At 46.0% G+C, this 12,867-nt stretch overlaps 1 protein-coding gene across 2 annotated transcripts in view; it reads right to left on the bottom strand.

Moving 5' to 3' along the window:
- The window catches only part of NPL (N-acetylneuraminate pyruvate lyase), a gene marked incomplete at both ends in the record, with an annotated part of 31,522 nt that extends 18,922 nt beyond the window's left edge, over positions 1-12,600 (bottom strand). For both annotated transcript variants that reach the window (XM_080699616.1, XM_080699617.1), the window contains 2 exons: positions 1,087-1,160; positions 12,533-12,600. In XM_080699616.1, coding sequence (XP_080555742.1) covers positions 1,087-1,160; positions 12,533-12,600 — 142 coding nt within the window. The remainder of the gene's footprint in view (positions 1-1,086; positions 1,161-12,532) is intronic.
- Between the last annotated feature and the right edge of the window lie 267 nt (positions 12,601-12,867).

A 12,867-nucleotide genomic window follows, 5' to 3' on the forward strand; every position in this document is an offset into this window, starting at 1 on the left:
CCCCTAGTAACACACACACACACACATACACACACACACACATACACACACACTTAAATAAAAGAGAAAATAAAATAGGGCTGGATATGTAGCTCGGAGGTAGAATGTCTCTGGATTCAGTTTTTGGATTCATTTTCTGGTACTAAATAAATAAATAAATAAATAAAATGGGAACAAAAAATATCACTACCTTATTCGTTGGTGCCACCAACTCAGATAATATATATATTTTGTATTTTGCGGTACTGGGAATGGAACCCAGGGGCATTCTACCTCTGAGTACTATTTCCTTCCTTCCTTCCTTCCTTCCTTCCTTCCTTCCTTCATTTTTGCGGGTCTGGAGATGGAACCCAGGGCATTCAACCTCTGAGCTATACCCCCTATCCTATTTTTTGTTCTTTTATTTTATTTATTTATTTTATTCATTTATTTATTTTTTTGGTGGTACTGGGGGTGGAACCCAGAGGCTTTCTACTTCTGGGCTATACTCCCAGACTTATTTTATATTTTATTTGGAAACAGGGTCTCACTAAGTTGCTGAGAACCTCACTCAGTAGCCAAGGCCGGCTTCGAACCTGTGCAATCCTCCTGTCACAGCCTCCCAACAGTGGTTATTACAAGCGTGTGCCACCACACCTGGCTTATTCTTTTATTTTTGAGACAGGGTCTCACTAAGTTGCAGAGGGCCTCACTAAGTAGCTGAGGCTGTCTGCGAACTGCGATCCTCCAGTCTCAGCCTCCCGAAAGCTGGGATTACAAGAGTGTGCTACCACACCGGGCTTAACCTTTATTTTGAAACAGGGTCTCACTGAGTTACAAAGGGCCTCACTAAGTAGCTGAAGCTGGCTGCAAACCGCGATCAAATGCTGGGGTTACAAGTGTGCATCGCCACGCCCAGCTCTCAAATAATATCTTGAGGTGCTTGGTAGGTCTCACACAGGTGAGTCTACAGTTCAGTCCCTGCCTGGTGAGGCTCCGGGCTCACCTGTGACACTCCGGGCTCACCTGTGACACAATGACGTCACGATCAGGTGACATCACCAGCCTAGTGCTGAGAAGACGCAGAGAAAGCTCCAGGTGACTTACCAAACACACTCTTCACTCCCTGTTCTTCTACGAGATAATCCACATACTGCCCAATTACTGAAAGGTTGATTTCTCTAAAAGACACAGAAAAATAGGGAGGAATGAATATTCTTCCTAGATGGTTATTTATTCAACTCCTACATCTATAACCTGCTCTCTCTATTGTTGAAAACTCACTCAGTCAGTGTGTAAAATTCTTAGCCTGCTCTGAATCCTGCCTGGGTAGTTTTTGTTTTTCTGAACTTGGTGATTTTTCTACCCTGCTATGTGTGCCTTACTTACATGAGCAAAATACTATCAGTAGCTGGGTGCAGCAGGACACGCCTAAGCCCAGCTCTTGGGAAGCCTGAAGCAGTAGGTTACCAAGTTCTAGGCCAGCCTGGGCAACTCAGTGAGAACCTGTCTCAAAATTAACAATAAGACGGGCGTGGTGGCACACACTTGTAATCCCAGCATTTGGTAAATTGAGACAGGAGGGTTGTGCAGGTTCGCAGCCAGCCTTAGCTACTTAGTGAGGCCCTTTCCAACTCAGTGAGACTCTGTTTCAAAATAAAGAATAAAAAATAGGGCTAGGGATGTAGCTTGGAGGTAGAATGCCCCTGGGTTCGATCCCTAGTACTGGAAAAAAAAATATATATAAATAAATAGTAATAGAGCTGGGAGTGTATCTCGGAGGTAGAATGCCCCTGGGTTCCATCCTTAGTACTGCGAAAAAAGATAAAAAAGGAAAAAATAAAATAAAAACAAACCGGGTGTGGTAGTGTACACTTGTAATCCTAAGGACACAGGAGGATAGTGGTTCGCGGCCAGCCTCAGCTTCTTAGTGAGGCCTTCCACAACTTAGTGAGACCCTGTTTCAAAATAAAAGAGTTGAAAATAGGGCTGGGGGTATAACTTGGAGGTAGAACGTCCCTGGGTTCAATCCCAGTACTGCAAAACAAAACAAAACAAAAACAAAACAAATCAATAAACAGAGCCTGGCAGGTGGTATACACTTGTAATCGCAGTGCTTGGGAGGCCGAGACAGGAGGATTGCAGGTTCACGGCCAGTCTCAGCAATTTGTGAGGCTTCTGAGAACCTTAGCTACTTAGTGAAACCCTGTTTCAAAAGAAATAAACAAATAATAATAAAAAAAATAACAACAACAACAATAGGGCTGGCAGTGTAGTTTGGAGGTAGAATGCCCCTGGATTTAATTCTCAGTATCTAACACACACACACACACACACACACACACACACAACACACTCACACACACTGCGGGGGGTGGGCGTAGGATGAGAGGAGGGGAACCTGGGGGGAAGCCATGCAGCAAGGCTGGGTTAATGCGGCAGAACCGTCTTCTGCTGCCAAGGACACAAAGTACTGGCTGGCTGCCTTTGGTAGGCCAAGAATCCTGATTTTAGCCTTGTTAGCATTCTTCTCATCTTTACAAAACCCTGAAGCAACAAATATAAAACAAACCCCAAATCGGATGCCTCTAGGAATCGGACATCAAAGGGCATTTGTCGAAGGGAAGAGGAAAGAGGCAGGATGGGAAAGCGCTGGCTGTGATAAAAGGAGAAGGAAAGGGGCGGGAGGGGGAGGCTGCTCACTCGGGAAGATGGGAGGAAAGGGGCTGGAGCCTGCTCACTCGGGAGAAGGCGGCTTCAGTGCAGTTAGAAGGCCACACTTTAGGCTGTGGGCATTGTTCACTTATCTAGTTTTTGTGGTGCTGGAGATTAAACCTAGGAACATTCTGTCTCTGAGCTATGCCACAGCCGCATTTAAAAAAAAAATTTTTTTTCCCCGGTACTGGGGATGGAACCCCAGGGACATTCTACTTCCAAGATACATGTCCAGCCTTATTTTTTATTCTTTATTTTGAAACAGGGTCTCACTGAGTTGCAAAGGGCCTCACTAAATAGCTGAGGCTGTCTGTGAACCGTGATCCTCCAGTGTCAGCCTCCCAAATGCTGGGATTACAAGTGTGTGCCCTCCCCCCTGACCTGGCTTGATTTTATTATTTGGAAACAAGGTCTCACTAAGTTGCTAAGGCTGGTCTTGAACCCGCGATCCTGTCTCGGCCTCCTAAATCCTGGGATTACAGGTGTGTGCCACCATAGCTGGCTTGCACGCTGCTTTGACATTTCACTATGATGTCAAGTGAGTAAAGGATACAGTGAAGATGATTAACTAAAATAGAAAGAAAAGCATGTAATTAAGTATATGGTGGCTCAGATGAAGTGCTGATAAGCCCCAGGCAGGAAGGCTGGAAAGAGCGTCAAGAAGCTGGATGTAAAGCCGGGCGTGGTGGCGTCAAGAAGCTGGATGTAAAGCCGGGCGTGGTGGCGCACACTTGTAATTCCTGCGCTTGGGCGGCTGAGACAGGAGGATCGCACAGGTTCGAAGCCAGCCTCAGCTACTGAGTGAGGCTCTCAGCAACTTAGTGAGACCCTGTTTCCAAATAAAATATAAAATAGGTCTGGGAATATAGCCCAGTACCACCAAAACCAAACCCAAACAAACAACAATAACAACAATAACAAAATAAAGAATAAAAAAGGGCTGGGGGTGTAGCTGGCAGGTAGAATGCCTCTGGGCTCCATCCCCAGCACCACAAACACACACACACACACACACACACACACACACACACACACACAAAGAAGCTGGATGTGGAAGAAGAACTAGGTCAAAGCCCCGCGACCCTTCCTGCCTATACTGGTGAGAGCTGGATGGGGCTGTTCCATCGTCCTTCCCTGAGTGAGGGGCTAGCTGCAGCCTCAGGCAGACCTCAGCCATAGGTGACACTCGCAGTCTCTTCCCTGGTGAAGGTCAATGTGTTATGGCCTAGTGGGGAGGTTCCACCTACACCCACCCTCCTTCCTTTTCACACTCCAATTGGCCTTGCTGGGGGACAGGCTCTCTCACTGAACGCTTCCATTCAGCCGGGTGTGGTGGCGCACGCTTGTAATCCCAGCAATTGGGAGGCTGAGACAGGAGGATCGCACAGGTTCTAAGCCAGCCTCAGCTACTTAGTGAGGCCCTTTGCAACTCAGTGAGACCCCGTTTCCAAATAAAGAATAAAAACTTAGGGCTGGGGGTGTCACTCAGAGGTAGATTGCCCCTGGGTTCCATCCAGTACCACACACAAAAATAAATAAATAAAAAGTTGAGTTCTGTGTGTTTTTGGCAAAATAACTGTGTGGCTGCTTCAAAACTTTTTTGGGCAGAGAAGCATGCAGGAGCGCACTGTCCTGACCTGTGGGATGCTATTAATGCGGTGTTCTGGGAGGCTGGTCACTTAGTCACCGGGACGTCCAAACGCCAGTACAGGATAATGATGGTAGAATGCCTCCGGGCTTAATCCTCAGCACCAAAGTGCTCAACATGGCAAAGCTCCATGCACTGGGTTGTCAGTGTCCCAACCTCACCATCTTCTTTTGGTAATTCTTCCCCATTTCTCCTACAAAGACTTAAAGAATCCTTCCCCCATAGTGTCCTGGGCATACCTTTTGGCATATAATAAAAAAATAAATTTTTTTTTGTGGTGCTAAGGATATAACCCAGGGGCATTCTACCTCTGAGCTATATATACCCCCAGCCCTATTTTTTTATTCTTTGCTTTGAAACAGGGTCTCACTAAGTTGCGGAGGGCCTCCTGTCTCAGCCTCCCAAGTACTGGGATTACAAGAGTGTGCCACCACGCCTGGATTGGTCAAAATTATTTGATGCTGTTTTGCCTCCACAGGTATGCAGTGAGTGCCAGGCAACATACAAGAATTGGGCATGCACCTTATTTATCCTTGTGTCTGCAACATCCATCGGTGTTGTAAATGTATACTACATGGATGACTAATGCCAATACTCTAGAAAAGGGAGGAAAAGAAGCTACCATTCCACCGATTGAATAAACTCAGAATGTCTTTCTGTATGCTGGGCATTTTCGTTCATATGCTCCAGTTTAATCTTTTTTTTTTTTTTTTTTTTGCAGTACTGGGGATGGAACTTAGGGCATTCTACCTCTGACCTATACCCCCAGCCCTATCTTTTAGTTTTTATTTTGAAACGGAGTCTCACTGAGTTGCAAAGAGCCTCACTAAGTAGCCGAGGCTGTTCCTCGAACCATGATCCTCCTGTCTCAGCCTCCCAAATGCTGGGATTACAAGTGTGCACCACCACACCCGGCTTGTTCCAGTTTAATCTCTTTTTTTTTTTTTTGTGGGTCTGGGGATGGAACTTAGGGGCATTCTAACTCCAAGCTACACCTCCAGATCGATTTTCTATTATTTATTTTGAAACAGGATCTCACTGAATTGTGGAGGGCCTCCCTAAGTAGTTGAGGTTGTCTGGGAACCGGTATCCTCCTGTCTCAGCCGCCCAAATGTTGGGATTACAAGTGTGCACCACCACGCCTGGCTAATATATATACACACATATATACATACATATATATGGATCTCACTAAGTTGCTGAGCCTGTCCTCAGACCTGAAATCCTCCTGTCTCAGTCTTCCAAGTACTAGGATAACAGCTGTGTGGCACCATGTCCAACCAAATATCACTTCTTGAAGCAACTAAGGAAAGCAGAAGTCTATTTTCTAGTGTTAATTTAAAAAAAAAGTATAAAATAGGCTTGGAAGTGTAGCCCCGAGGTAGAAGGGCTTCCAGGAACCCCAGTACCACCCTCCAAAAATAATAATAAATAAAAATAAAATAAAATAAAAGAATAAAATGGGACTAGGGCTGCCCCTCAGAGGAAGAATGCCCTTGGGTTAAAGAAAAGCCTTAGAAGCAGGCTGAGCACCAAGAACTTCCTGACCTCCAGCCTCTTCCCAGGTGCAGGGTGGAACATTCTCTCCTAAATTCCTTTGCCGGAAGCCCCTCCAGGAGGAACACAGAGGTCATCTCCTCCCTGAAACCTTATTGGCCAGAAAATATTAAATTCACATCACAGAAGAAAGGCTGGAAACGTCACCACACCAAGACTCTTTGTCACAAGCGACTGTTCTTCAGTGTCATTCAGTTTCCGGGGGAAAATAAAGTCATTTACAGACTATTGTCTACTCTTTGGGTCCATTAAAAGAAACAAAACAAAACCAAAAAACAAAACAAAACATACTCTCCTCTCAAAGTGCCCACAGCCCCTTGCTTTCCCTCCCCACTAGGAAGAAGGTCTTTAAGCCTCGACCACCTGATTCTTCTTTGCATCGTGGGCTCCTGAGCACCTTAGATTCATTTGCACGCTTTTCTCTGATGCCTCTGCTGCCAGTCTGTCTCAGCAGACTTAGACTCAAGCCTTCAGAGGGAAAGGGAGAACATTCCTTCATCCTTGCAGTGGTTATGATGGAAAAGGAGGAAATTTAAGTGGAGTAGAGAGAGGAGAGGGTGGTGGTGGTGAAATACAGAGGAAACAGAACGGGTAAAGACACAGAACAGGGGAGAAAGGGTGAATGCCATGGGTTGGGGAAACAGAAATGAAACAGTAGAAATTAAAGGTAGATTGTGAAGAACTTTTTTTTTTTGTGGGGGTACTGGAGATGGGACCTATGGACATTCTACCTCTGAGATACACCCCTGCCCTATTTTTTATTTTTTTATTTATTTTTATTTTTATTTTTTTTTGCGGGTCTGGGGATGGAATCCAGGGGCATTCGAGCACTGAGCTACACCCCCTGCCCTATTTTTTTTTTTTATTCTTTATTCTGAAACAGGGTCTCACTGAGCTGCAGAGAGCCTCACTAAGTAGCTGAGGCTGTCTGCGAACTGCGATCCTCCAGTCTCAGCCTCCCAAATGCTGGAATTACAAGCGTGCGCCACCACACCCGGCTATTTTTTAATTCTTTGTTTTGAAACAGAGTCTCACTGAGTTGCACAGGGCCTCACTAAGTAACTGAGGCTGTCCGCAAACTCTGATCCTCCTGTTTCAGTCTCTCAAATGCTGGGATTACAAGTGTGTGCCACCATGCCCAGTTGGGAAGGACTTTCTATGCCATTCTTGAGATTCTGAGCTTTAATTTTTTTTTTTTTTTTTTTTTTTTTTTTGGTACTGGGACTAGAACTCAGGGGCATTCACCTCTGAGGTATACCTCCAGCTCTATTTTATTTTTATTTGGAAATAGGATCTCACTAGGTTAATGAGAATCTCTATTTGCTGAGGGTGTCCTTGAACCTAGGAGCTGCCTGATTTAGCCTCCAAGTACTGGGATTACAAGCATGCATCACCATGCCTGGCTCTGGCCTTTAATCCTTAGGCTAGTCCATGTGTAAAGAATCATCTAGAGCCGGACATGTTGGTGCACACACTTGTAATTCCAATTTTCGGGAGGCTGAGACAGGAGGATTGCAGTTCGCGGACAGCCTCAGCTACTTAGAGAGGCTCTTTGCAACTCAGTGAGACCCTATTTCAAAATAAAGAATAAAAAATAGGGCTGGGGGTGGTTGGAGGTAGAATGCCCCTGGGTTCCATCCTCAGTATCGCAGGAAAAAAAAAAAAAAAAGAATCCCCGGAGCTGGGTGTGGTGGCGCATGCTTGTAATTGGGAGGCTGAGACAGGAGAATCGCAGGTTCGTGTCCTACCTCAGCTACTTAGTGAGACCCTCCACAACTTAGTGAGACCCTGTTTCAAAATAAAGAATAAAAAATAGGGCTGGGGGCATAGCTTGGAGGTAGAATGCCCCTGGGTTCCATCCCCAGTACCCCCCGACCCCACACACACAAGAATAATCCGGGCCCTTGTTGAAAGGCAGGTTCTGAGTCAGTCGGCGTGTGGAAGGGCTGGGGTCCTGCAACCCTATCAAGTTCCCATGTGATGTTGAAGCAACTTTTCCACAGACCATACAATGAGTACTAAGACTCCCACAAAAGGCAGTTCACAGGGATTCCTATTGAGCAGTCTGAGATGGTCAGAAGGAGGTCCTAGGACCTGGTGGAGAGCAGACAGGCACTGCAGGTTCTGGTACAGTTCCTGACGGATGACACTCATGTGGCTAACGACATACACCGAGGGATACCTCCTCTCAGAGCTAGGTTGGGGCTTGGAGATAACGTGGTTGAGCCGAGTGTGGTGGCGCACGCCTGTAACCCCAGCATTTGGGAGGCTGAGACAGGAGGATCACAGGTTTGCAGCCAGTCTCAGCAACTTAGTGAGACCCTGAATCAAAGTAAAAGATAAAAATAGGGCTGGGGGTGTAGTTTGGACGTACAGTGCCCCTGGGATCAATTCCCAGTACCTAAAATAAAAAAATATAGCCGGGCATGGTGGCGCACGCTTGTAATCCCAGCGTTCGGGAGGCTGAGACAGGAGGACTGCAGTTAGCAGACAGCCTCAGCTACTTTAGTGAGGCCCTTTGCGACTTAGTGAGACCCTGTTTCCAAATAAAGAATAAAAAATAGGGCTGGAGGTGTAGCTCAGAGGTAGAATGCCTGTGGGTTTCATCTCCAGGACCGCAAAAATAAATAAATAAATAAAATAAAAAAGATGATGTGGTTGAATGCCATAGCTACTTGGTGGCAAAGCTGGGGGCTCAAGGACCCAGATACTTCAGCTGAAAGTCATTTAGCCATACATTTTCTGCCAACTTCTCTATTCAAAAGCATCAATGTGTTTGTGTGTTTGTGTGGGGGGGTGTGGGCCCTCACTCCTGTCTTCAAATCATATTAAGAGAGAGAAATCATGAGTGTTCATTGGAATTAAGAAGCAAAAAAGACGCAGGGAAATAGTCTGTGTTCACTCGGAATCACGGGGACGGTGGGTCTCTGTACAAGTCAGATCAGGAACACCCTTGCGACGCTGTATCACCTGGCGGCATCCCCAGGTGTTAGATACCACGTGGCTCTTCTTTACATCTTTTTCTGGAAACACGTCAGCAGAGCAGATTTCCCTGCAGTTGAGTGGTTAACCCCACCTGGTCTTCGTGGGTGTTCCCAGTCAGCTTTCTACTATGTGCTAAACAACCAACATATTCTGTGTGTGTGTATGGGGGGGTACTGGGGATGGAACTCAGGGGCGTTCTACCTCTGAGCTACATCTACACCCCTGGTTTTTATTTTTTGTGGTACTGGGGATGGAACTCAGGGGTATTCTACCTCCGAGCTCTACCCCCCAGCCCTATTTTTTATTCTTTATTTTGAAACAGAATCTCACTGAGTTGCAAAGGGCCTCACTAAGTAGCTGAGGCTGTCCGTGAACCTTGATCCTCCTGTCTCAGCCTCCCAAATGCTGGGAATGACAAGTGTGTGCCACCACGCCTGGCTTATTTTTTAATTTTCTGTTTGGAAACAGGGTCTTACTAAGTTGCAGAGAACCTCACTAAGTAGCTGAGGCTGTCCACGAACCATGATCCTCATCACTACGCCCAGCTTATTTTTTATTTTGAAACAGGATCTCACTAAGTCCCTGATCACAGGCTTTAAACTTATGATCCTCCTGTTTCAGCCTCCCAAGTGCTGGGATTCCAGATGTGTACCACCACACCTGGCTTGATATATACTATTTAATTCTTCAAAGGCTCCTACAAAGAATTTATTCTTATTTTTTATTATTATTATTTTTTGGTGGTACTGGGGGTTCCTGGAAGCCCTTCTACCTCCGGGCTACACTCCCAGACCTATTTTTACATTTTTATTTGGAAACAGGGTCTCCTAAGCCAGCACCCGCGGCTGGCTTCGAACCTGCGCGATCCTCCTGTCTCTGCCTCCCAAGCGCGGGGATTACAAGCGTGCGCCACCACGCCCGGCAGAATTTATTCTTATTTTGATTTCATATCTCAGGAAAATAATGTTCCTAGAAGAGAAAAAGAGAATTGAAGAAAAAAAGAAGAAATGGTGAAGCAGAAGTAGCAAGGCCAGAGGATTTTGAAAAATGGAAAAAAATCCAGAAAAGCAGAATTCCTTTATTTATTTTTATTTATTTTTAATTTTTGTGGTATTGGGGATTAAACCTCTGAGCTACACCTGCAGCCTTATTTTTTATTTTGAAACAAGGTTTTGCTAAATTGTGGAGGGCCTTGCTAAGTAGCTGAGGCTGTCCTCGAAAACTGTGATCCTCCTGTCTCAGCCTCCCAAGTACTGGGATTATAGGTGTGAGCCACCACAATCGAATTCCTTTTGGTTATCTCTAATACATGGGACCTGGGCCTCCAAGAAAACATCAAACTAGGAAGGGAGAATGCACTGAGCCTCTCAGTGGCTCTAGATGAACAAATCAGACTGTTGTAAGAAGATACTTCCACCCACTACTTGGGCAGCGGAGACAGAAGGATCGAAGGCTTGAAGACAGCTTCAGCCATGTAGTGAGATTCTCAGCATCCGGGCAGGACCGTGTTTCAAAACAAAAAAAATTTTTTTTTTTGGTAGAGCTGGGGACTGAACCCAGGGGCATTCTACCTCTGAGCGACACCCTCAGACCTAGCTTTTGTTCTTTATTTTGAAACAGGGTCTCACTAAGCTGCAGAGGGTCTCACTAAGTAGCTGAGGCTGGCCACAAACCTGTGATCCTCCTGTCTCGGCCTTCCAAACACTGGGATTACAAGTGTGCGCCACTACACCTGGCTCTCAAAGAAAAAAATTAAAAGAAAGAGCTGGTGGTGTAGCTTGGAGATAGAATGCCCCTGGGTTCAATCCCAGTAGCACAGAGAAAGAAAAAGAAGGATGATGGGGTGGAAGAGGAGAAGGGAGAGGAGGAGGAGGACAAAGAGAGGGAGTAGAAGAAGAAAAATGGGCTTGGATCCAATCCCCAACAAGAATAAAAAAAGAATCTAGGAAGCCGGGTATGGCGGCCCATGGTTGTAATCCCAGTACTTGGAAGGCTGAGACAGGAAGATTGCAGGTTCAAAGCCAACCTCCAAAACTTAGTGAGACCCCCGTTTCCAAACAAGAAATACATTAGGCTGGGGATTTAGTTCAGGGGTAGAATGTCTGTGTGTTAAATCCCCAGTGACACACATACAACATAAAATAAAATAAAATAAAATAAAGGAATCTAGGAACTAACTAGAGAGATATTTAACTTTAACTCGTCCAAGAGTACATTTTACAAAGCACATGAGTCCGGGTATCCTCATGTTTGGGAAAAAAAAAAAAAAAAAGGCCCCTTCCAGGCCAATTGGGTTCTTTTTCAAAGGTTAAAGTGGCACGGACCAGCTGCAGTGTTTTTTGCTTACACGCAGGATCTTGCTCAGCCACAGGAAGCTGAGTCCTGCCGGCTCATCAGTCATGTGTCTTCTGTTTTATCTGCCCTACAGGGAGCTGTCGCGTTAAGAGACAACTGATTCCAGTCTTTCTCAAAACCTGTAGAAAGGAAGAAGTTACAGAAAAAACAAAACCAAAACCAAAAACAAAAACCCTCAACGGAACAACTGCGCACTTACCAGCTGAGTAATCTAGATGCGGTCTCGGCAAGAGAGACCCCCCAGTCTGGAAGTGAGTTTTCATGAATCTCAGAAGCTGCATGTCTCAAGGCCCTGTGACCCGAGAGCCGCAATGTAGCAACTTGGAGAATACTGAGAGCCCTAGGAAGCTTCATCTGCTCTAAAGGAGTAAGGCTGGGTTTACAAATTCAGCAACAGCACACTTAAGAAAAAAGCCTTTTTAAAAGGCTTCCCAAATAGCTCATTTTTCTCTTGCCCTCATCTTATAATAACAGTTCAAATTCATTGAACTAAGTGTATAGTGACCCAGTGCTAAGCACTTCTGTCTGCAATCTCTCTGTCTCTCCCTCTCCCTCTGTCTGCCTGTCTCTCTCAGATTGGGGACTGAGCCCAGGGACATTCTACCTCAGAGCTATACTTCTAGTCCTATTTAATTTAGTTAATTTTTTTTTTTGTGGTACTGAGGATTGAACCCAGGGACATTCTGCCTCCGAGCTACACCCCAGCACTATTTTTTTATTTTTTTATTTTTTGCAGGTCTGGGAATGGAACCCTGGGGCATTTGACCTCCAAGCTACACCCCCTGCCCTACTTTTTATTCTTTATTTTGAAACCGGGTCTCACTGAGTTGCAGAGGGCCTCACTAAGTAGCTGAGGCTGTCTGTGAACCATGATCCTCCGGTCTCAGCCTCCTGAATGCTGCGATTACAAGTGTGCGCTACCATGCCCGGCTTTATTCTTTATTTTGAAACAGGGTCTTGCTGAGTTCTTTTTTAACAGGATCTCACTAAGTTGTGGAGGGTCTCACTAAAGAGCTGAGGCTGGCTTCGAATCTGTGATCCTGTCTCAGCCTCCCAGGTACTGGGATTACAAGTGTGTGGCGCCAGGCATGGCTCCTTCTCCCTATCTGAACAGCCAGATAGAGAACCTCCTCTGACTTGGGGGTCAGAGTGCCGAAGGACCACCCACAGAAGCTGCCACTTGGCAAGGACACCCCAGAGGTATACAGTCTGAGGGATTCTACCACAGAGACTCTGTCTTTCTCAGTTGAATGAGAAGAGACCCCTACACCGTCCCGTCCGAATGGCACTCACCCAGCTTCAGTCATTGGTGTGATGGTCGCAGCAACCAGACCCTGCAGCTTCTTCTTGGGGGAGGCCATCGAGCCGCCGGAATGTCTGGAAAGCATACAATGTCATTCCTCTTTTTTCAAGCAGTGCCTATTAATGACAAAACTCTCAGGCAAAGTCCAGGCCCAGTGTCAGCTGTAAAATATGTGCACGAGTATCCGCGCCCACAGGGCAAGTGAACGAACATGTGATAGCAGAGCTTACTACTTTTGGGGAGGAAACTTTAAGACAAGGAGAGGAAAGTCCTACTTGGAAGGCCCCCTGCTGCAGCCACGTGGTGACCGAGGCCATCGGAAACC

This window comes from Muscardinus avellanarius (assembly GCF_963383645.1).
Source record: "Muscardinus avellanarius genome assembly, chromosome: 7".
NCBI classification, from domain to species: Eukaryota; Metazoa; Chordata; class Mammalia; order Rodentia; family Gliridae; genus Muscardinus; species Muscardinus avellanarius.